Source organism: Apteryx mantelli, chromosome 6 (genome assembly GCF_036417845.1).
Source record: "Apteryx mantelli isolate bAptMan1 chromosome 6, bAptMan1.hap1, whole genome shotgun sequence".
NCBI classification, from domain to species: Eukaryota; Metazoa; Chordata; class Aves; order Apterygiformes; family Apterygidae; genus Apteryx; species Apteryx mantelli.
The window spans coordinates 37,972,288-37,997,814 of NC_089983.1; the positions used below are offsets into that span (position 1 = coordinate 37,972,288).

At 38.6% G+C, this 25,527-nt stretch overlaps 1 protein-coding gene across 2 annotated transcripts in view; it reads left to right on the top strand.

Annotated features, from left to right (window-relative positions):
* The window catches only part of SLC49A4 (solute carrier family 49 member 4), a 70,905-nt gene that overhangs the window by 27,318 nt on the left and 18,060 nt on the right, over window positions 1–25,527 (top strand). For both annotated transcript variants that reach the window (XR_010884601.1, XM_013960414.2), the window contains exons 3-7: window positions 4,830–5,098; window positions 10,943–11,072; window positions 16,357–16,465; window positions 17,090–17,157; window positions 22,068–22,195. Coding sequence is in view for 1 of the 2 variants with exons in the window: in XM_013960414.2 (XP_013815868.2) it covers window positions 4,830–5,098; window positions 10,943–11,072; window positions 16,357–16,465; window positions 17,090–17,157; window positions 22,068–22,195 (704 nt within the window). In the remaining variant the exon portion in view is untranslated. The remainder of the gene's footprint in view (window positions 1–4,829; window positions 5,099–10,942; window positions 11,073–16,356; window positions 16,466–17,089; window positions 17,158–22,067; window positions 22,196–25,527) is intronic.

Here is a 25,527-nt window from a genome sequence, read left to right on the forward strand (position 1 = left end):
AAAATTGAATTACCAATTTTTTTTCGTTGCATCTGTATAAAAGTCCAGATAATGACTAAGCCATCAGTTCTCATGGCAGCTAGTAGAAAAAGCATGGTAAAAGGGTAAAAAGAGAAAAGGGGGAAAAAAAACCCAAAACGCCAACCAAAAAGCCTGTCTCCACAAGGTTCTTGAGCTCGTCTCCCTTCTAGGACCTAAACAGACCTAATTTCCCAGTTGACCAGAAGCTCATCAGAGCCTGACAGAGAAGATTTATGTTTGGAGAGTCAGAGCAGCGTGTTGGGGCTGACTGCCTCACTCCTCCCGTGTCTTACCTGACAAAGAAAAGGTGAAAATGCTATTTCCACTCTGCAAATTAGTGTTAAAATACTCATGTGAATTCTCCATTCCTTGCCTTCCCAAAGAAAGCTCAATTAACAGATCTTAACTGTGTTTTGGAGACTTTTTTTTAGTATTGTGGTATAAATCGGTTGTGTTAAAGGTAACTTCTTGGGTAAATCCTTATTTCCTCTACAATTGTCTTTGTTTCACCACCTGAGGAAGGAAACTAATGAGATTCTTCTTTTAAAATGCTCGTAAGTCTAGACATGGGACATACTGTGCTAGAAATATTGAATGTCTGGGGGTTTTTTTACATAGAGAAAGTGTTTATGTAACACGTAGCTTTTGAATAGCTCAACAAATCCAATTCCTTTATGGGACTGTGACCATGCATGAAAAGTTTCAACCCATACAGGGAGAAAAAGATAAGTAGAGCAGACTAAATGGAAGCTCTTTCCAATCTTAACTGCAGAATATTATCATCAATCACTAAAGCCTTTTTCCTGTATAATCTCACTCTCTTTAATACCCAGTTCATTCAGTGATACTGTAATTTCAGCATTTATAGCTTTACATGCTTTTTTTGTTGTTGTTGTTGCTTGTTACAATATTGCAAGTGTGACAGCAGGGGGTGAATAAAGCCAGGTATAACCAGCTTACTACTTAAGATTCGCATGTAGTGTTCTCTGGGGAAAGTGATGAAAACCATATAATTTGAGTTATTTAAAATTTAACTTGACAAAAATTTGAAAAAGAGAAGACGATATAGTACAACATGACTTTTCCTTCTCTGATTTCTATTGTTGTATATGAATTATCCCCCCCTCCTTTTTTTTTTTTTTCAATTCAGAGGCCAGTCTAGGAACATGATCTTTTGTGCAAGAGTGTGTGTGTGTGTGTGTGTGTACATTTTTTAATATAAGTCTGTATACACACACGTACGTATATAGTAAATTTTTAATGTATCCATTGCTATGATGCTATGACACATGATATTTAGCATTAGCATTTATTGACAGTCCTCAAAATCATGCTGTTTTGTGTAGAGCGTTTGTATGTTCAGTTGCAAGTTACAAATCTGGCAGAGTACACAAATTCATAAGCCCAGGGTCAGGTTTACAAAAACTCTTTTTTTTTTTTTTTTTTTCTTGAAATGAGTCTCTGACCTGCCTCCTGAGATAGTAACAAATAAGATATTTTGTGTAGATGTTCACTTGCTCGCTTCTAATTTAAGCTAGATAGTAGTCAATTATTTTGCAAGTCGGGTGAATTTTTTATGTCTTTTTTTTTTTCCTAAGTTTGTTTTTCATGATTGTGATTAAAAGCTTTCCAACTCTTCAATATTTTCTGTTATTTGAACTGAATAATTTGCTACTGTTTTGATACATGAAAATAATTAGATGGCAATTGGACAAATAATGCATATGATAACAGAATAGAGGTGGATAAAGAACAGATCAAAATCACACTGTTAATGTAATAGGTCTTAAAAATATTCTTCCATCTGGGTTTAGTCCTGAGCTAAGTTGTCTTGATAGTCCTGTTTTCAGAGGAGACAAATCTTGTTGTACAGAATCAAACTGCAGTTGTGGTCGGAAGAAAACACAGTTGCTCTCTGCTCATTTTGGGTAGTAGAAGCAAGAAGAAAATGGGGAAATAACAGACACATTTGTTTCTGATGTTGGAGCAATTTTTAGTGCTGGTGATGGTCTACAAGAAAAGAATCCTATCGGCTGTTAGACTGCAATCTAGTTCTGTGATGAGAAGACATGGTGACAAACAGCAGAAAGGCACCAGTAATGTTGTGTTCATATTTCTCTGTCAGCTGTAGCGGCTGCTACATATGTCTCCCAGAGTAGTAGATAACTAAATGCACTGAATCACATTTTGGATATCTCTTTCCTGTCTCTCTAGGGAGATGAGTTAAGGATATGTAGAGGAACAAGGCAAATAATCTTTTTCTTGGGAGAAAGTAGCTTAATTCAAGCAAATACTTGAGCAGGATATAAAATAAGGTTGAGACGACAATCATATACAGAGACATTTGAGGCAGTCTGTATACCAATGGCAATTTATTCTGAAAGTAGTGTTTATTAACCCCAGTAAGTTAGATTTGAAAAACCAAACCGTAGGAAGATAGAAGATGCTCTGCCCTGCATGATAATGTCAAGTTTGATAGATGCCAGAAATGCAGATAGAAAGGCAAATCAATCAGAACAGACAGCTTACCAGACTGGCGAGGACAGGAGAGAGAGCAGACGGGAACATCAACAGAAGAGTCCTACACAGAGGCAAAAATAAAGTTTTTAATTCACCATTACTTTTCTGTCTTGAGTTAGTTTTTCAAATAAAGTTCTGAATTAAAATACTGGGTTTTTTTTCCCTCTGGATCTACACAGTAAAATTAATATATTTATCTCCCAGTAGTATAGAGGTCAGTTATAGAGCTTTATTTGAATCGTGGATCTACATGAAAAGAGTATGTATAACTCCCACAATTTTTTTTTTTTTTTTTGAACAATGTTGTCATAGTAGTATAAGTGAACAGAGGTGTTAATACGGCATCTTTAGCCAAAGGTTATTTTGTGGTAACATAGTTTTCCTAGCATTCACAATTTAAGCATTAAATTCACTCTGGAGCAAGAAGAGCTGTTGAAATAAAATCTTTATATGTGCAGTAGTTACTTAACTTGCCACTGAAATGCAGCTGTTTCTGGGGATGCAGAACAGCTCTGCAAATACCTTGAAACAGTTTAGGGTAAGTATGAGAATAATTAATTATAGTGAGATAAGTAGAATGAAGATACCAAATACACAAGGATGCTTAGTTTGTCCAAAGTACAATGGATTGGAGAATAACCTTAAGTGATTAGTTCACATTTTGCAGCTCCAAAAAATATACTGGAACGTTATTTTGATAGTGATTTTTATTTATTTAGAACTAGTCCATTTTATTTTATTGGAGGTCCCAGTTTAATGAGCAGTAACAGGACTTGACCATGGTTAGCTCTGATGTCTATCTAAAGCACATCATGAACACATAGCAAGGACAGATTTCATTGCTATGTAAACTTTAGAAAAAGTATATTTCCTTATATTTAAGAGTGGATACTACTTTCCTCCTAGGTAGGAAAGTGTTTCCTTCAGATGATATGTGATAGCTTTTTTTTTTTCTTCTTCTTCTCTGTATGTTTCTTACAAATGTGCTTAAGCAATTAATTTCTGATCAGCTGAGAATTAGTAGCATATATTCTTATTGCAAGCTAGCTTGTTAATTTGATAAACAGTCTGTCAGCTTCTCTTGCGTATTTTTTCCTTAGTGTGCTTTAAAAAAAAAAAAAAAAAAGCTCCTGCCACACCGTATATTATTTAGCCATTTGTGGCTTGAAACATTGCCTAAGTGCCAGCTTATGTTTCCCCATTTGCAGGCCATAGCTTTTTATGTCTGACAACTCCAGTCTTGCAGCAATAACACAGAGTCCACACTACACTTAGGAAAAACAAAGAGTTCTTCTCTCCTCCCTCCCCCATCCATTTTAAAATAGCATCTGCCACTATTTTATTGCACAATGGATGGTCTACTTTGGAGAGGCACAATATTTTGGTTGACTTGCGAGCTGTTTTTTCAGACGTGAGGCTTCTGTATAAATGCCAAAATGCTTTTGCCTTTCAAGGCTGATCACTTTTGCAAAAGTCAAAGTGGAAGACTTCTGGCCGAGTTCCACATTTAGAAGAGCCTTCGGAAAGTTCTTTATGTATGTGCTTGTTGTGCTAATATTAAGTAAAAGTTTGTAGAGGCTTCAACGCTTGGAACTACTATCTCTGTTTTGTCACCAGTCTTATCTGTTAAATCCCAGTGAGTGTGAAAAACAAGGGAAAACTGGCTTTGCTCGGCTCTTTCAACAGTGTGTTGAGCATGGCCAGATTGCTGAAGACGACGCTTCTCTCGGAGCCCTCGACAGCCCGCCTCCTCAGCTGTAGGCACATCGAGCTCGTCTGAGTGTGCAAATAAAAATAAATAATGCAGTGAAAAAATATGCAGAGTATTTTGCTGAAGTGTTTCAGTTTTGGAGCTGACATAACAAATTGAAATCTTCTGTTGGGATTTATGCAGGCGTAGAAGGGGTCAGGTTTTGGATGTTTGTATTTTTAGAGCTTTCTTGCTGCTAAAACCTTATGCCCTTTTATATCTTGTCACGATACCTTCTTCTGCAAAAAGAGTCCCTTTAGTTCCTTCTTCTTTTCCTTCTTTGAGCAGAGCATTGGCTCCTCCATTTCTGTGAGGAAATGAGAACGAAGTAGCCCTGGGTTCTTTAAATCGGTCTAATTGGGCTTCCTTTAGCGTAGAGCATATTCTTTTTATTTATTAATTTATTTGCTCAGGACTTCTAGTGCTTTTGTGCAGTTATTCCGTCTCAAGCACTCAGTATCTTGCACCGTATCTTAAAAATAAATAAATAAAAAGTAGTAACCATCCAAATGGCTTTGACTTCTGTTCTGTATTCCAGACTGATTCACGGAGGACAGCTGTTAAACGGCCTGGCAGGGCCAACGGTGATGAACGCTGCGCCGTTTCTTTCCACGACGTGGTTTTCTCCGGATGAACGTGCCACGGCGACGGCCATTGCGTCGCTGCTCAGTTACCTGGGTGCTGCCGGCGCATTCTTGGTGGGACCTCTCGTCGTTCCCTCTCCTAATGGGACATCGCATCTCCTCCTGGTGTCAGAAAGCACCACTGAGCACATCAAGGACCGCATTGAGGCTGTACTGTATGCAGGTATGGTTTGAAATAATAATAACATTTAAAAAACCCATGCTTTAGTTGAGTCGCTGATGTGTTTGTTGGTACTTGTGAACCACTGCCCTCTAGTGGCTGGTCTGCAAAGAAAACAACTGCCGACTGATGGAAAATAGTGCAACGTTTTGCCCCCTCACTATCAGAAGAGTTAAATTTTGTTCCCTTTTGCGTAGGAAAGAGTTTAAAATGGCCTTTTGTACAGAGTGATTCCAAATGGAGCAGTTCAGGTGTTTGAATCAGCTGATCTTAGGAGAAACGTCTTCTAGGAGAGCCTACCCTTTCCCTGCGCTTCCAAACTGCCGCTTCCTGAGTTTTCATAATAAATGTATCCGTGCCAGGTTGTTCTTTCCTTTGTGTCTGTTTCTGTGCGGATGGGAATTGAGGATGGAAACCCAATAGTCTTGCAGCATTAAATTCTTTTCTGCATTAAATAAGTCTGCGTTTATGACTTACATATGCCTTTCAAATGTGATTAGATGATTGGTATTTCAGAATCTGACGTTGGAATTAAAACTTGATGGGTTTTCTTTTTTAACAGAAATCACATAATTCTTATGCACTGAGCAATTTCAGTGAAGCAACAACAGTTTAGTGGAAAAAATCCTGATATAAAATTTACCTGACAAAACTTGGATTTTTTTTTCCTTGCTTTTTTTCTTGCAATGGCCTCTCTAGCTCTTTGTGTTAGTTAAAAATAAATTAGCCATGTTCAGCAGCAAGCTTTAAAGAAAACAAGTTGCCTAACTGGTTTAAGAGTCTAGGGCATGGTTCTTAGTGGATATAAATTTCTATAGCATTAAGAGCAACTGAACTTTACCACGTCATGTCAGTGACACATTTGGCATTGTGGAGTTTGGGTTTTTTCTTAATTCCAGCCTGTGAAATTCAGCCAGGAGTTATCCTTAAGCATTCCAGAAGACTTAAGGTATATATACCGTGTAGTTCATATTCAGGTTTATGGGATTCAGTTGGCTTTTTGTGATTGTTTCTTCCTGGCCATTATTCTTATGGAAATTTCATCAAGTTAATACTCTTATTGCATGAGGGCCACTTTACCTTACTTCAAAGAAAGTGTAGTGAAAGTTGAATCACTATTTAAGCAGGTATTTGACTGTTTCTTTTTGAGTAATCTACTCTTTACTGGACTTAAATATATTGAAACAAGGAAATTTTAGTTTTGTTTAGGCCTTTTTCAGAGATAAATGCGATGTTAGACCCTGAAGATTTCATGGCAGATCAAAATGGTCAGTGTGAAAGAAGGAAAAGTGAAGGCAAGTCAGCCTTTGTCCTGAGAAGCAGTGGATAAGAGGAGCAAAAATCTAATAATTAGAAAAGTACTTTAGCCCTCCTTCTCCAAATTTTCCAGATAGAGATAAGAATTCAGTGGCCTAAAGGAAATAGTTTTGTGCCCAAACCCGCTGCTTTGTGAGTCCAGTAGCACTATAAATGCTGCTGCCCCTATCTGCACTGACCATTACTTTCGCTTCTGTTCTCTTCTGGGGAGGCTTTCTTGAGTGTTTTCTTCAGAAACTGAGGTGGATCTCACTTGCCACCAGAGGCTCAGAGTGTGTTTCGCCTGTCCATGTCTTAGCAAGGGTTTGTGGGGAACTCGATAGCAGGCAACAAGCTTTCTCCTTTTCTGAGCTGACCAGGGTTTGGGAATAGTCCATCCCTTAGACCTGTTTGGGGTTGTTGTTCCCAGCACAAGATCATCGTATGGCAGCTGTTTAGTTTCCTAGGAAATGTGTTTTGTGGGGCATCTGTAGTTTTAACTTTGTTCAGAGCACTCTTAAATACATAGCTGGGGGGTTTCTTTGTGCAGCTGCACTTGCTGTGTTAGTGATGTGTCATGTGGGGTAAATAATTTCAGGAGCTACAACTTCTGTTGCTGTTTGGGCCATGGAAAGGAGCTCATATCTGAGTGTTACTGGACTGCAGAGAATTATAACAATGATGGCAAAACTTGCAACTGGTTTAAAGTTTATTGGAACAGTCACAAGAGGAGATTGCCTCCCATCCTTTACAGGACTTGCCCGGTCTGTCTCACCTCAGTCCTCTTTCCTGGAGAGCTCTAGTAGCAAGTTCCTCAGTGTCTTCCTCTCTCTTGTGCTCTTATGCCAGGTAGGATCCAGAGGTGGAAGAAAATCTGCCTTCTGGTAGGTAAGGAGCAGTTGTACAGCTCTGTTTACTTGCAGGCCGCAAAACACTTAAACAGGTATGGTAGCGTATCATTTGTCCTGTTAATCAGATGGGCAGAAAATGGAACTCAAATTGACTTCAAAGAATCTAGTAAAGGTGTTATAGAATTGGCAAAACTAGGAGTTGAGCCCAAGTGTCCTTATTCCCTATTTTTTTAGCGAGTACCATCAGGCTTGACATGACTTTTCATTTAAAATGCTATAGGAAAGACAGTTGCACAGAGTAAGCACTCTGCATTCTTACACGTGTTCTGGTTATGATGGAGCTTGTTGCTGTTGTATGAGATAGCATTAGATAAGTAGCCTCCAAAAGTTAGTGTTGACTTCTAAAATATTATATAATATGAATTGTTAATTTGGGATCAGTAGCATGCCACAAGTATGTCAATTTTACAAGGACTTAACCTCAGACATGATTATGAAGCAATTGCTTATAAATCCATTCCAAAATTGCTCTGGTACCTCCTGTCTCGTCTGTGTTTTATTAAATTGCTGTTCCTTTATCTCAGATGTGGACTAAGAGCTCAGCTGAATTATCACAACCTCTTTCTGTGTCTCTACACATTCTGGTCCATATCTGGGATAGTAGGGATGTAGCAAATCAGGATGGAGTTGTATTACCTGAATTGCATAAGTAAGCTTGAATTATTCTGGACTCCAGCCAGAGCTTTGAGCCTTGTGCTTTCCTAAACATTAATGTAAAATCATTGTTTGTTAAATATATACATATGTGTGCAGAGTTTCCTCACTTTCCCCCTTACAGTTCAGGACAGGCTTAGGGTGGGGTCATTTTGTTTGTTAGTTTTGGGGGGTTGTGGTTATTTGGAGGGCTTTTTTTTGGTTGGTTTTTGTTTGTTTGTTTTAGTCTTATGAATAGCATTTCAAAAGGAAAAAGAACTTGCGTCAAGGAGGCTTGTATCTCTGTTTGTAATCCTCTCCCTCTTCTATTTAGGGCTTACTCAAGCAGAAGGGTGCCTGCTTCCTAGGGTAAGATGCAGGCATCTCTCCTCACTGATGTTCACAGGTCACTGTGGCATGGTGCCCAGATGGTTTTCCTGAGGCGTTTCAGATTCACTCCTAGCAGAAGACGCACACTGCTGTCTATCTCAGTGTAGCGTTTTCACACCTTGGTTTATGCTGACTTGCCCAGTTCCTAGTGTTTTGCTGCATCCGTTCAGCATCATTGAGAAATAGACAGTCAGTTCCTGTGGAAGAGCTCTTTTGTGACTGCAACACCCTCAGTCTCAATATTGACCTATTTCTTACATTTTATCTTTTACTGGGACTACCTTTCACTCCCAGTTTACACTCTAAAACTTGTCTTGGGATTGTATTCATCCTTATCTGGTCTGGTACAATAAACGATGGTGATGACAAAAGTGTGTGCTTCCTTATGAGGAAGCAATGCAACATTTGAGAAATCAGATGTGTTCGGGAGTAGCTGGACTTGTGACATGTAGGTATGATACACAAAGCTAAGATGGCACTAAAGACCTTTATCCCTTAAGAGAGGGAACAGCTTTGGTTTTGGATAAGTTCCAAAGAGAATTCTGCTGCTTTTTTTTTTTTTTTTTTTTTTTTTTTTTTTGGTGCATGAGGACAGTGTTTGCAAGGCAAATTCATAAGCCTAGGAAGTACAGCACTGGGAAACATTAGAGTTGCAGGAAGGTACTACAAGGACTGTATGCTAAATAATTAAAAAAAATGTTACTATAATGCTCCTACTGCTGCAATTTGACTGACAGAAGTTTTGAGGTAATGCATAGAAGAGGCCCCAAATGAGCACCTATTGTAAAATACTACTGTGACTTTAAAAAAAGTATCGACATGTTTTACATTCTTTATAGAAGAAGAGAACTTCTGCCTTACGTCACTGCAGTATAATAAATGATAAGCACCTCAGATGTTTCTGTATGCTCACCTATTCTTGTTGACTGTACTCATCTGCAATTTTGAAATCTTTCTTTCAAGATGTAATTAAAGTGTATGTGTGCATATGCTTACCTGTGCCTGTAGATCAAGATGCAGGAGAAGGGGCTAAATAGCTTTTGACAAGCTTTGCTTCCCTGTCCGATGTCATCTTACAATGATGGAGCCTCTCACCTCTTTCTTAGATCTGGGATAATCAGCTATGGCCAGTTCTTTATTCACTACTCCTGTTCTTGAAAACAGTAATGTACAGGAAGGGAATTAATCTATTTCTGGAGCACAGAGGATTTGTTGTAGTGAGAAGAAGGTTTAGTTAAAGTGCCCTTGACCCTCAAAACCTTTAATTAGACTGCAGTAGGAAAAAGAGGAACCAGATAGTTCAAAATGAATCCTTTAGTGTTTGATTGTGGAGAATGGCATTGTCACATTCCCAGTAAGCCTTCAAATGAAATTTAGTGTAGACTTTTTTCTGTATAGAGGATTCCATCTAGATATTTTTGCCAAATAGAAAAAATTCATTTCTCTTCCCCATCTACCACTGGTCCATTCAGACTCTGAGTATTATTTACTTTTCGCTTTCCTGAATTTATTTTCTTTAGGTTTAGCAGAAGAGCTGGCGAAGTGCCACATTCATATTGATTTATTAAAAAAGAAAAGAAAAAAGAAAATGAAAGCAACTGAGTATCCAGCTCTGCTGGAATTTGTGGTGTTGGTGAACACTTCTTTGTAATAAGATCACAGTTCTTTTTAAGATAACACACTTCAGCTATACATTTTTGTCTCCAGCAATAAAGAATCTTGTTTTCAAAGCAGACAGGAAAAATATTTGTATTAAGGACTGTGGAGAACACCATGTACATTGTAAAAGGCCTGTAAAACAAATTAGACCGACTGTGGGTAGAGTTGTTTTTCCTCAGAATGTCTGCTCACAGGGCTTGGTGAGCATTTTTTGTGAGGTGCTCATCACTTTGCAGCTTTGGGTCCAAACTTATAGTGTGAAATTTTTTGAAGATCTAGAATACCTGCTGCTCAACAAGAGGAGCATCTGCAAATAGCTGTATTCTTTCATTTTCTCTCCCTCTTACCTGTATTCTCTTTCCTTGAGGCATGGCTGCTCCTGCAGTTTTCTCTTTATGTTCTACTGCCATGTAATACTGTTTGTGCCCAAGATGCTGCCTTGGTTGACCTTTTGTTTACCTTCATCATCTTGCACACTGAATAATTGCAATTCCATGCCCTGGGGCTTCCCCGGACCCATCTGTTCAAAATCTCCAGCACACTGTTACCTGCATCATATTACTTCAATCACAAGGAAATGCAACCAAATATTCATATTGCAGTTCTCTCTAAATCTGCAAATGAACTCACTCCAGTCTGTCTTACAGACCATATCAGTCTCCATCCCCTCTTCCTGACAGCTTTCCTTTTGCTTCACTTAGTTCCTCAACTGTTAATGTGTGAGCCTTTACTCTGCAGTGTTTCTCCATCTCATTGATTCTCCATCTCAGTTTGAAATCTTGCTTGGGGAGGAAAAAACAAAAACTCCTTCAAGTTAGAATTCTGCTGTTGGAAACGGTAAAGCGCTTGGGATAGACTTTGTGTGTTGGAGGCTAGCTGATAACGATACTGTGCTGAAAGAAGTCTTTCAATGCTAACATCCGTTCTCTGTTTTGTTTTTCTTTGCCCTCTTGTTTAGAATTTGGAATGGTTTCCTTGATATTTTCCGCAGCGCTGGCCTACTTCCCCTCACGCCCTCCATTCCCTCCCAGCGTGGCTGCAGCTAGTCAACGGCTTAGCTACAGGAGAAGTTTTTGTAGACTCTTAAGGTAGGTTCTCATTGGGTTTCCAGTTCAAAGCAGTTCAGCACCTAAGTAAACAAAAACAAGTGTGCTTTAATCTTCTCATAGAACAAACAAGTTAGTTTGCAGTGTTTTTAAACAAAATCACATTAAATATTAATGCAGACATATAAAAAGATACTAACTGCTAAAAAGCATAGACATTAAGTATTCAGTCACTGAGTATATCGCAAGCCTTTATGCCAGAGTCCTTCAGCATCAATGCTGCTGTAGTCATCCTGTTAGCACAGCTTTTCTTATACAACACTTTTGTTACATCAGCTCATGCAAGATTGTTAAAAGTGTGCATACTGCTAGGTGTGAGATAAGTTGTTAACACTGGGCATAACTAAATAATAAGCTGCTTTCTTCAGTGCTCATTATACTGAAATGAATTTGGGTTCTACCTGTCATTCAAAGGAGTATCCAGCTGCTCTCATTCAGCAGTGGGAGAAGGGAGTGAAATATCTGAATCCATTATATGACCCAAATCTCATTAACTGTATGTTAAAATGTGAAGTGGGGATAGGAGAGGAGTGTCCAGACGTGTTTCTGGACAAGTTCTCTGATTAGTTTTCTTCGAAGTTGTTGAAGTTTTAAAATAAAATGACATTGCCTGCTTTGCAGCTTTCTTTTTTCCTGTCTATTTAGATTATAAGCTCTTTTGGTAAGATGCAGTCTCTTCCCCGGCATTTGTAGAATGTCTGGTGTAATGGGAATTTTGGTGCTGTATAATTGTGAAGGCCTGTGCCCTGGACCTTTTACTGCATAGATAAACTTCCCGGGACATAAGAGAACTGCTGTCATGATGCAGTCTGGTTGACTTCACTGGGTAGCTCCAAACTGTTGCTGCAATTGTTTCTTCTATGATTTAGTAGTGGGAGCTAAATCTGCGTAAAATGGGCTTACATAAAACTTGATAGGATAAGTGCAGAGCTTTATACATTTAGTTATTGCAGACCTATTGCGTGCTGTGCTTTCTAAAAGTGTGCTTAGGACCAGAAAAAGCAGCTCGTTCCCTATTTTCATGTTTGTTTTCTGGTGTTTTTGGAGGATTTAGTTTCAGTTTTGGTGACTAAATAGTTCTGTATAGTTCAGAAGTGTGAGACAAAATACTTACTCATGTATGTTCATCCTGGAGCAGGCTGGTGGTTGGGAGAAGGTGTGAATGCAGCTGACTGGTTTAGTCTGCAATGTGACCTACTCAGGATATTAAAAAAAAAAGAAAAAAAAAAAAAAAGAGCGATTCCCTTAAGGACACTTAGTGCACACAGTAATGCTGTTACACACCCAAGCTGGTGTGTGGTGAGACCCTGCCTGAGGGCTGTGTTGTAAAAATGTTGCTGTCAAATAAAAACCCAAACAACACCTGACTCTGCTGGTGAAATATAAAATTTCTTTTGACAGTACTCCATTTGGGAGCTTTGCAACTAATAGATTGCTTGTTCAAAGTACTGTGAACACTGGATCCGAGATACTGGTAAAGTCAGGAGGTAAATGGTGAAACTGACTTACCATCCCCAATCAACAAAACTTAATAAAAGAAACTGGACAATTAAATAATGAGCGTGGTTTATAGTGTTTGTGAGATCCAAGAGGATTTTCAAAATGCAGTCGGGTAGATCATTCCCCTCCTCCCCTCTGGTCTTTATGCATTCTTCCATGCTACCCCCTATCAAAGGCACATCTTCATTCCTCAGTACATGGAACAATCAACAGTTCATCATTAAAATCACTTATCTTGGGGAGCCTTTCAGCAGCAATCTATCAAGCAAGGGTGTTTTATAAAAGAAAATGGTATCTGCTGTGCTTCAAGAGAAATCCATCATCTGGTTCATTAGACTTCCCAGCTCTGTTGCTTGCCTAATCTAGATTTCATAATTCTTGGCACAGAGAGTCTTTCTTTTGACATAGCGGTGTAGACTGAAGGTAATCAGCTGATAAGTACAAGGAAATCATGACTTATTGCAGCCTTAACCTCTGGTTTGAAAATTGGGTTCATATATTTAGGATGTATGTGAGCTGGTGGGCTGACTTTACCCAACCACTCACCAAAAAACACTTGAGACTTAAGATTTTCACCATTTCCCTTTTCTCATTGCAGGCTTCAGTTTTATTATTTCAAAATAAAGCTGCGTAGCATAATTTCACCATTAAAGTCATTGACCTTTTCCCTTGGCTACCAAAGGAATTTATCATATCCTTGTAACTTGCACACTCCTTCGTGCCTTCAGGTCATTGAGCAGTCTTCTTCATGACCTGCTCCTTGCAGAGTTGTATTTTCCATCTTCTTAGGGTCAAAGGGAAACCTTAGTGCAACCTTCTCTTTATAGGTTGCTGTCTGTAAAAACTATCCTCCACAAGCTCTTTTTCTGGGAGTTGCTTGGGAATATTGTTCTTTCTCCTGACTTGAAGGTTTCCTGCTTCTGACATTATAAAGAGTGCCTGATCTCTGGTTATCTCCTGATATCAACTCTCTCAGCCTGCAATGGGAGACGACAGATTAGTCATGGTTTGGGAGCTAAGCACAATTCTTTTAACAGTCTATCACACTCTACGACAAGTATAATTTGAATTTCCATTAGAAAAAGTACTATGCCCTTTCTCAGTTTCTTGAGTAAAGTAAACATGGTTTTTTCCTCCTATTTCAGAATATGCCACTAATTTTCATGGGGAAAAAAAATCTAATACAAGCAAATAGTTGATGAGTCATTTTAAAATTTCACATTAAGAAAGCTTCTAGTGATTTTGTTTTGAAGTAATTAGATGCTCTTAGCCAGTTACATGCCTTTTATATTTTTCAAGGGACTATGTAAGCAATTCTGAAAGTTCATAATAGGGTTCTTGTGCATTTTTTTTTTTTTAATGAAACTTTCACATGGTATCACCATCCAGTCAGAAAGCTGCTCAGATATTAATAGGTACTGTCAAACTTGCTCTGAAAATGCTGACTGACTTTGACAGTGCTCCCCTCTGAACTAGCCTGTCTTATGGATTCTGGTAGCATTATGTAGACTTCTGAAAAAACAGAAGAAAAAAGACAATTCGTATTCTAGCAGAATGTCTGAACAGAGTGGCTAATGCTGATGTCCTGTCATAAAGGCTGATATGATGGGAAACAGTGTGGGTTCACCAGTGGATGGTGGGACAGACAGCACATTGCTTTATCTATTTCCAACTGCAAAACTGTAAAAACAAATACTAGTGGCTGGAGCCAGGAAAAGCAGAACTGGTACTTAAGGTGCATCTTTCAGGTGGCTTTAACACTTAACATAGCCAGTGTTGACTACTGTTGAACAAGGGGGCAAAATGACACTGGATAGTTGGTGCCACTCCAAGTATGTCGCTGTCATGTCCCCTTTCTCCTGGTCAGCTTCCTTAATCTGGAAGCTAGGTAGTGTGACAACGTAGCAGCCTCCATCGCTGGAGGATACTGTCATGCAGAGCTTGTTCTCCAGTGTTGGGCTTGCAGGTTGCATGTGACCAGACTCCACAGGCAGTCTGACACAGAGCAGCCACCCCACATGCAGGTCTGTCCCACAGCTTGAGTTATAGAAGATAAATGTGCCAGAGGAGATCCTTTCAGGTAAGTTACAAAGTACGTACCCCCAAAACTAGCTCTACAATGAAGAAAAGGTTCAGATACCCAAAGATTTTGAGTAGTGGGCAGACATTATTTTGGAACAGTGCATTCAGCCTTCTTCCTTCTTTGCAATCTATGACATAACTACATAATGTCCATGCAAAATGAACACTTTCCCTTTTATTTTATTCTACAAATATTGGAATAGCTTTTACATGGATAGTCTTAAATAACTTCGGAAAACCTGCCTTAAGAGATGCCAAGATGACACAACATAGATTAGGATAAGAGTATGGCATTCTTAAGAGAGAAAAAAGATTGTCAGGAAGAAAGCAAATGCATTGGCATTCCAAGAAATATAATCAGAGCATGGAAGAACTGAAAGTTTGGGAGTCGTTTTTCTTTGCATTTAAAAAAATAAATCTGGCATGAATGATATTGAAAGAGGAGGATATGTTCATATGATGTAAATGTGTTATTCAAGAAGAGGATGTGTGAAAATGAATAGCGTCCAAAGAATGCTGGCTGGTGTGTTTTGAATCTTCTAAGGGAGTAAAAAAGCATAAGCTGCAAACCTCTGAATGTTTTGGAGAATATTTGAAGCTCTTTTCCTTCCTCTTGGCTTTACTAACTATGTGCTATCAAATTGCCACTGCATGCCAAGGAACGGGTACTGATCGGTATCTATTTTATGTAAATTATTTGAAGGATGGGGGAGGCACATTTTATGGTTACACAGATATCCCTTGGAGTAACCACCTTGGGAAGAACTTCAGAAGCAACAAAATAATTGAAATGGCCATCAAAATGCTTGACCTAGAAATACCAGTGTTGCAGAATCCAAAGTATATTTTCTGTGTTTGTTCCCAAATCGAAACATTTCAGAGGAAGGGTAGGACCTCTGTTAGCAGAGGTTTTGTATTTGCTTTCAGTTACAGTAATGGGGGATTGGGGGGTGAGGGTTGGTAGTGGTGTTTGTAGGACTTGCCTGCTAACTCCTGTTTAGTCTTCTAGAGTGAAGATGATAACACAAGTTTGACTGCTTCATCGTCACTGAATACTGAAGGTTGAATGATTTTTAACTGGGAAAAAAACCAAACACATTGAATATTTAGAGCAGAATCTTATGCTTGTCTCTGCTTTTTGATAGTTCAAACTGTCAAAGTTTTCTACTCTTGCTACTGTACCCAACTCATTCCACAAGCCCTCCATTTCACCAAACATAAAAAATAGTAAAACAAAAAGTGCTGTTCAAAGAGCGTGAATTTCTGAGTTTATACTTGAAATATGCTTTTTGTCATTTGAATTAGTGCTTATTGTTCCCAGTACATAGGCTAAATAGGTTGCCCATGCAAATGAGAAGAATTGCTTGCGGAAATGAGAAACATGTGGGCCCAGCATGTTACAAAAATCTTTGAACTATGTAGAGAGAATAGCTCTTTTTTCCATTTTTTTATATATATATATTTTTTATATCATGGTGCTAAGGCAGTAACATCTCAGCCACTGGAATTTTAGTGACATAGCCAGATATCTTACTTGTTTTTTCTGGCTTACTCATTCTTCAGACCTCCGCTATTTTTCTGGATGGGCAGAGTATAGATTCTAGGGTGTGATTTCCTCTTGCAGCTAATCTTGGTGCAATTTCTAATATAAGCAGCAGCTAATTGATATGTTTTGTCTTCACAGCAATTTCCGATTCTTGATGATTGCTTTAGCCTATGCTATACCATTGGGTGTTTTCTCTGGCTGGTCTGGTGTTCTGGATTTGATATTAACACCAGTTCATGTAAGCCAAGTAAGTATCTCCTGACTGATAATCAGCAGCTATTTTGCAAGTGGTATGTTTTTATTTTGCACTAACATACAATTTTTAGCAAGTTTTCTTGTTTAAGATTCTATTAATACATATGGACCACTCTTCTCCTGAAACTTTAAACAAAATAAACTGTAGCTTTGGCATTCCAAACTGTCATGATTCTTCCTGCGAACTGTTCACTACTGGCTAATATTTTGAGAACTGTATGCACCTTCTGACAGGAACAAAGAGGCGGATAAACAAGTGGGAGTATTGTTGGCTGCTGCACCTTCAGTAAAAGAAAATAATGTTTACCAGGTGGAAAGGATGAAGAGGAGAGAAGAGGATTTTTAAGCTTTTAATAGAGTATTATAAAAATATATAATATAGGGGACATTCCTCAGGTGATTCTATAAAGAGAGGTCACATTTAGGTCATAGGCTACTTGGTCATTTCTTTTCCTTAGAATATCCTAGAAAAAATGTTGCTCTTCAGATTGGCTGGGTGGGAGAGGATGGTTTGCTAGCAGTTTGCAGCCCCTGTTTACCATTTGTTTTGAAAGTAAAATCTCATTTTTTCAGCTTTAACACATTTCTCCATGTTCATTTCTTTGGTTTCTGTCAGGTAGATGCAGGCTGGATTGGATTTTGGTCCATAGTTGGAGGTTGTGTTGTTGGCATAGCAATGGCAAGGTAAGAATAATTATATGTCCTTCTCCATTTCTTCAACTGTGATTATAACTTGGCTTATACTCTTAATAACTAACTTTTTCTCTCATCTTTTAGGTACTTGAAAGGGAGAATGCATAGTTCCAGGGTTATGATGTGTTTGTTGTAGAGCCATGATTTGTATATTCCATATTTCTGGTCTTTGAGGGTTGAGAGCTCCATGTGCATATGCCTCAAGTTGACAAGTTGTACTGTTATTCCTGACAAGTGCTTGCTGTCTGCTCCTTTTGAACATAGTTACTGTGAATCCAGCTGCCTGGTATTAGGGAGAATGCTATCCATCCTAGCAGATTTGGAAAACATCAAAGAAATATAGTGTCTGTCTCCTTCCATCAACACTTTTGGGCATATTGATTCCTGCAGGGATCTTGGGAATGTAGCACAGGCAGCCCAGACACAATAACATTAAGTTCCACGCCAAACTAGTCTGGGCCCATTTTGGCTAGGCTGTTGGGTTCCTGTATGGCCTAACTGTTCTCTGCTATGTGCTGCACTGTGGATGTACCCATGCTTTCTACATATCCAGACTCAGACAGCTCTGGTTCTCGTGAATGCTGAATGACATGGGGAATGGACAAGGCAAGGAATGGAACGCCCTGCCTAAAGGCCACAGCTTTTTCTCTGTTGAGGTTCCCTCAAAAAAAAAAAAGAAAGAAAAAGAAAAAAAGAAGAAAAAAAAGGCTTTCAGGAGGTCCTTGAGCAGTGAGTTTATAAAACAGACTAAAATCAATATTTTCAGATTCCAGTTCTGCGAGTGCAGGGATCTGTCATCATTGTAGTCACTGTGGGATCGTGGCCCCAAACTGGCATCTTTTTAGGGCAGAACTTGAAACTCTCTTTTTTGTGTACTCTGATAAAGAGCAGGTAATACATAAAGAAACGTGGGGTTTCTCTTCCTGACATTTTGCGTGCTGCCTGGCAGCCAAAAAGGAGGAAGAGGAAAATACCCTCAGACCTAGGGAAAGAAGCAAATGTTTCCCTTCTCTCCAGTCCAAATGCTACCCAGAGGACTTAGTCTATTGAAACGCAGCTCACACGCTGATTGCTTCCACAAAGAGTCACTTTTGATTAGCTCAGCTTGGGTATGAGGCTTTCTGTGTAAAACAAGTAAATGTTTAAAACCAGCTGTTGTAAAAGAAACTCTACCCAGTAAATGACCTAGATGCTGCAGCAGGTTATGTGATGAAGGAGTTAGTATGCTGGTCTAATCCTTCACATCTGGGATTAATCGCTCTTATATTGGGGCATTTCAAAAGTAGAGGAGCACCCTTAGCAGCTCCCTTAGCTTTGTCAGGAGAGAAGCTGCTGACTTGGTGCCAACATGCAAATCTCAACCTTTATGGAAGATGAATTTATTTAATATATTGCCTGGGTTAAGTAACAGGAAATGCTGACAGTCTCTTTAACTGCTTCAGAATTGATTTCAAACCCTATTGAATACGAGGCTTTTGTAGCATTCAGAGTTTTGGTTTTGAGTAAATTTAAAAAAAAAACAACCAACAGTCTGCCTTCAAATATGTCTCTCCAACTCAGGGAGTTCAAACGGGAGGGTTTGCCCACAGAAAGTGAGGGACAGGGCGATTTGTCACTCCTGATGGATGACTCTCCCTCCTAGGCCTATTCAGCAGTTATCTGTGTAGCGTTGAATCAATGACGAGTCGGACCGTAATCTGCTGAAAGTTGTAATTAGGAAAATTAGGTAATGATTCTTGTCAAGTGTGACAAGCTGATGTATTTCAATGTCAGATCTGTGACTTGCCAAGCAAGCAGCGCTCTCCCTTAACCGCTCCCAAGAAGCTGGGTTTTTTCCTAACTTTGTTTCTGCTGATTTGTCAAAGCAAAATTGGGACAGCTTAGGAATTTGCTCTTGCCATTTCTGGCAGTGTAGATTCTACCATTTAGATATATAACAACCTGAGGTTTGCACTGGAGCATTTGTCCCTGCATGTCACAGTAGGTGTTAAATCATCTATATAAAAAGTAACACACAGTTTGGAAATTTATTTATCTATCTCATTTTCGAAATGGTGCAAGTTTTCCTCGGCACAAGATATAAATCTTCCTGCTTTCCACCCCCTGCTCTCCCCATAGCCCTGAACTTAGATATGTTTAGCTAATTTGTGTAATGCGTTTTTATAATTGAAAAGCCTGGGCTATTTTGGATTTCTGGCAGGTGTTGTACCCTGTGCCGGCAGCTTTAGAACGATACTGGTTTGAAGAAAAGCAGTGTCAAAAGAGCAACATTCATATTATCGCACTGAAAACATAAATCTATTCGCTCTTCTCGGATTTTGTTTTTGTCACATTTGCTAATGATCATAGATATTTCTGAGGTTTTGTCCTTCACAGCCCAATGTTTCTTTCCGCTTTTAACCTACAGCGTAGTCAAAATGCTGAAACTTTATGACATGGTGATAATTTCCTTAGCAACAGACAGTGTTGTCAGCAACATAGGTTTATGTTACAGATTTAACTATAGGATACAGCCCAGGGCTGGATTTGGTGGGTTGCAGGAGATGGTTACCAATGCTACGCTCAGAGATCTGTGTCCTAGATGTGTTATGGGCAAGTATATACCTTCTGTCCTGCACTGCCTACGTTTTTAGCAGACGCAGATATCCCACTACGTGCTAGATACTGAAGAAGGCTTTGAACAGAACAGAGGGTTTTGAAGGCAGGAATCATTGCTGCTAGGACTAGAGGAAAAAATAAAAAACATTCTTCACAATTATTGGATTGAAACTAGTGTTCTGGAAAGTTGACTAGTTTTACAGTCGTCTTTATTCTCCTGTAACCAGACAAGAAGCAGAAATCCCTCAATTACAAAATCCAGGCCAGTTTGCTAAATTATTGTTTCCATTATTTCTGTTGCTGGCTAAATTCAATAGCCACATAAAACTTTCAGTTTGTTTGTCCCTTTTTGGCTCTGATGCCCGTGATATCCGAGTGATCCTCGAAGCATGCTTCTACCACTAATACTGAAACCATGCTCTTTCTGCCAGAAAGAATTGCAACTGCTCGGTAAAGGCAGGTATGTGCTCCGCTTAACTGTCTTGAATGGTTTAGATGCATCCTGCCATCCACACATATACCTGGTAATAGGACAGAAATAAAGGATGCCCTAGTGACCCCTTCCAGCCCTGTTTTTTATGAATCTCTCTTCCTGCAGGCTGACTTTTTTTACACTTTTTTCATTAGGCAGTATATACGTAACTGCTCTTGCCTCTAGAACAGGGAATACTGCTGCTGGCTGCCAACAGGCGAAGAAGGGAGTCTCTGGAAGAAAACTAAAGTTTGCACTTTGCCATGCTTCCGAGAAGCTTTTTATGTTGCTGGTTTTGACCCCAGTGATCACAACGAATAATTAAAGAAACTGAGTTACTATTGAAGAGAGGTGATCCTGATTGCTGGGTATGAATCGTCAGGAAAAACTAGCAGCTAACCTCTTACTACTAGAGATTAATGCTTATGCCATTTGAACACTACAGTTACAAACTTTTAAGATCATATACAGCATTGATCTTCCTCTACTGCTTATTGAATTACTGACTGCTAAATTCAGTGTGGAATTAAAGCACAGGGAGAGTCAAAATAGAAGGAAAGATGTGATAATTTTTTCGGATTCAGTAAGTCATACATCTCTTGTGATATATATGAAGCTAGAACTCCTAGTTCTCAAAATGTTGGTAGCATTATTCGTTTTATCAAGTAAGCTATATATAATATCGGCTTGTAAAATGGTCATTGTCAGGGGAGAGAAGGCAAGTAGCCAACAGGCTGGATGGATTCCACCATGAGCCAAGCTGGGTGGGTTGTGCTGCCGTCAGTCTGGTAGAGGTATGGGACTCTGAGGGCAGAAGACCTTCCTAAGGCGTATATTCCTTGATGACCAGGAGACTATGGCAAATTGCTGGTAGATTAAATGACCTTACCTTTTCTAATATATCTTTTTTTCTGTATCCATGTTGAAATCCCTTTTGAAAAGAGCAGCTGCACTGATAAATAGGCCATGTATTACTGTTCAAATGTATTATGTTTCCTTGAAAGAGAATTGAAAGCAGATGAAAAAAGTGATTGCACCATCAGGTGGTATAAAGCTCTTATTTACCTCTGTGCAAGTCCTTGGGCAGTCTGTTACACAGATATCCTCTCCCAGGTCATCAGTAGGGCATGTCTGTAGGAGAAGAGTGGCACCAAGTCTCTTGGTTTCTGAAACATTTTAAACCAGTATAGCCATCTGCAGAGTGACTGCATATATCAAAAAAATAAAAATAAAGAAAAATCTTGCTTCGCCTAAGCTGTTGAGAGTTTCATTACCAATAAATGTGAGGGTTCAAAAGTCATACCTTGTCCTCTTCTATCTGGGGATTCTGGTACTTGCAGTTTTGTCATCTCCCACAGGAATGAATCTCAACACTTAACTATATTTTGACTGAAATATATCAAATTCCTCATCTGCTAGTTGATCAGTGTGTCTGCCAAGAGAGACTGGCAAACACTGACAAAACAGCAAAGTAAGTAGTGGTGTGATGTTGTGTCCAACAAATGCAGAAAAAAAAATTATTCTTGTATACCAAGTATTTTCAATGATGCCTTAAGATTTTTTTTGTTTTGGTTGTTATTTTCTGACAGCTGTAAAATCCGTGGCTATTCAGCTTGACAGCTAGCGATATCACCATTCTGTAGAAATGGTCTTTTTGTTTGTTTTTTGGTTTGGGGTTTTTTTTTTGCAGTTTCAGGCAATGGGAAGCAATTTTTAAATTATTTTATAGCCTCTGAAATGTTTAATGAGAATATATTGAATTAATTGTCAAGCATCACAAATAATATGAAGAATAGCATTTATACTGCTCTGATCTGTGCTTTTGTTTTAGATTTGCAGATTTTATCAGGGGCATGCTGAAATTTATACTGCTGCTGCTTTTATCTGGAGCAACATTAGCATCAACCTGGTTCACTCTCACCTGTCTAAATCGTGTCACTCATCTGCCTTTAACCACAGGTATTGACAATAATTTTAATTCCTATTATTTATAATTGGTATTTCAGGCAAATATTTGAAGTCTTACATTTACAATATGTCTGGTATTCTAATCCTGATACCTTCAGCAATACAGTAATTTTACCAAGACAGGCCAAAAAAGGATTTAGAAAAACCATTAAAGCTGATATTTTTCTACCAGCTTTTAATAACTTCTTTAAAAAAAATAACCAAAACACTAATTATAACAACCCAGAATATACATTTAAAATTGATTCTGGGGCTGAGTTTTTTTGTTTTGATTACTTGGTGTTTTGGAATAACAGTGAGAAATAAAACAAGAAAAATCATATGAATTGGAGTAATGTTGCGTATAATAAGGATCAGTGACATGTCTGGGAATTTAGGATTTGAAATTTGCATTAATTATTGGAAACGTAGTACAGTTTAAACAAAAGTGAGCCATGGTATTTTCAGCCATGTCTAGGTTGCTGTATCCCTGCACTGTTGTCGTCTTTTTTTACGCTGCTAGTATCTGCAAGAAGGCTCAGGGAATTCATCCAGCCCCAAATTAACTCAGCCTATCCCTCAAAAGGATTAAGAAAAAAAAAGTCATTGGTAGAAGTAGAGGGAAAGCTCAAAGGTCTAGGAAGTCCCCAGTTGTTCTACTCAAGCAGCCAGTGAGCTATACCCTTAGTTAAAAACAAGCACCTCTTAGTTTATAAAAATCTATCCTTCACCTTCCTGTCCGCACCAAAGGATTGATTCACCTGTGATTCCAAGACATTCAGCAGAATAATGAGTTACAGTAAAACTAATCCATTGAGACTTTAAGCATATTTATTTATTCATTTATTAAAGAATTCTGTAATTCCATTTTAAATATAGTGCCATGTTTATTACAGGCATATGATAGGAGGAATAAAAAAAATGCTTTATTTCTGTTTTTAATAGTGTGGCATGGAAAGTAGTATATAAAATACTGTTTTATTCAAATTAACTTTGAGATTCGGCAAGTGTCCTTGGCATGTTGCATATGTCACAACTATAAACTAGAAGTGGGTACAGCAAATTGAAATACATGATCAATTCAGAAGAAACGCCATCTGGATGGATAGGTCAAATTTGTGATTTGTCTGGAAATTTAAATTTCTTTCAAAAACTTTTCTGCATAAATAAAATGTAATATAATAGATAAACAAATCAAACTTTGTGGCTATTGTCATAACAAATGACTACACTTTTCTTCTCCATCAGAGACAGAAAAAATGCAGTAAAATCTCTTATTCCTTGTGCTTGTCTGCTTTATCACTACATGCCTGCAGTAATGTAAATTTTTACAGTAACTCTATCCTCTGAATTGATGCAGCAAACCAAACGCATAAATGTCCCTTCAAGTCTATGCATAAGAATGAAGCAGAGAGGTTTCAGGAGGTGAAAGTCATTATATATGTACTCACCAGTGATCCAAAACAAAACTGTTAGAACTCTGCATCTGATTTTTTTTTTTTTTTTTTTTTTTTTTTTTTAAAGATCTCAGTATGCAATATAGATTCTAGTAGAATTTGTTTAGAGCATGCAGGTGCGTTACTGTGATTTTTTTGAAAGGTGATACACTGTCAAGACATATTAGTACTTAGGGTTTGATATGAAGCCACCTAAACTAACAGACCTTGATAAGAATCTAGGGAATCTGCATTGTTCTCATGCAATTGCTGTTTCTTCTAAATTGGAAGCTTCCTTAAATTGAGTTGTAAATCATGTTTTAGAGTTTTTTGACTGTGTTGTTCTTATATATGTCACTAAATTTTGAACCCTTTTCTATAAAACACAAGCTTGTCTTGAATAGAAATGCCAGCAGTAAGGTTCATTCCTTTTAAAACAAAGCAAAACAAAACAAAAAACAAACGAAAAAAAACAGGCAACAGGGCCTAATGTGTAAACACCAAATAATTTTTTTTTTTCTCCTCTGACATAATGTTTAAACTTCATAGATAGGTGGTGGCTTGTTTGTTTGTTTGTTTCTGAAATTAGGCTTTCCTTATTAAAGTTCATATAAAATAGATGCAATGCACTTGCTTAATTTAGATCCCTGTACATTGAATACCAGTGATACATCTTTATGAAATACACTCTTATGGATGAAAACACACAAGCTATTTAAGCTAATTTATAGGACTTTATGCTAGATTATTCCGAAGCGTAATGATGCGCTATGATGATGGCCTGTGCACTCCACAGTAATTGGGAGAAACGGTACATTTGAACTGATTTGGACGAACTTCATTCTTTTTTCTTTTTTTTTTTTCCTTCTTCTTAAATTAAAAGTTTGAGATGCAGAGTGTATCAGCCAAAATGCAGGCCATTGCCTAGCAGCTTTGGGAAGTGGTTTGAGGTAGCTGGTTACAGTAGAAGTCCCTCTGCGTACTCAGTGGACCAGGGTTGACAAGGGATTCTAGGTAATTGTACTCTTTGTATTTTTGTATGCTTGGAAGCTGTGCAAAACAAAAGCAGCTGTCGTCATGTCATATGGTTGGGTTTTTTTGGTTTTTTGGGGGGGAGGGGGTTGGTTTTGTGTTTTTTTTTTTGTAGTGGAGGTCTTTATAATGCTTTGTATCCCAGAGCTACTTTGGAGGCATCACTGAACACCTGCTGCAAAGCAGGTATTAATGTTATGTTATTGAGGGCAATGCTTGATGTATCCAAAAAGTTGATGGAGAGGTTCTTCAGCTTCTTCCTGTCACGTGGCAAAGAGCACAAATGTCATATCGGACACCGCAGCTGAACGAGTGGTGGGTCTCAGTCCCACTTCAAATCTCATCCAAATGCTGAGGCAGGGCAAGCAGGGTTCAAAATAGACTTTCATGGAAACTTGTGTGGCTGTACCTTTGATCTTGTCAGGATGATTTCCCTTCCCAGCACACTAGCTCCCATTTTGTGGGGGGTTCCCCCCTTCTTTCTTTCCGTGCCTCAAATGTTGGTCTCTTGTGGGGGCAAATTAGTCTTTGCCACCACAGAACATTGTCACATTCAGCAGTATCCAGAAACTCCTAAAATATCTGCATGACCTGGTGGACTGCCAGGACAGTTTAAAGGGAAGCTCTTCTGTGGGGCAGGACAGTCATTTTGAGGTAGGAAGCTGCCCTGTAGGAGTCTTTGCACTGGTCCGGCTATTAAGGAAGGCTTCACCCTTCAGATGAAGGCTAGTTAGAGAATATCTTCATCAGGACCTCTCATCTGGCTGCTGCTTGATCCATGAGTAGTGTTTGCATCCGTAGGAAAAACCTTGCCAGTGGTTTCCCCAGGTCCAAAAATCGTCTGTTCCTGAAGTTTGTGGTTATTCTGTGTCATAC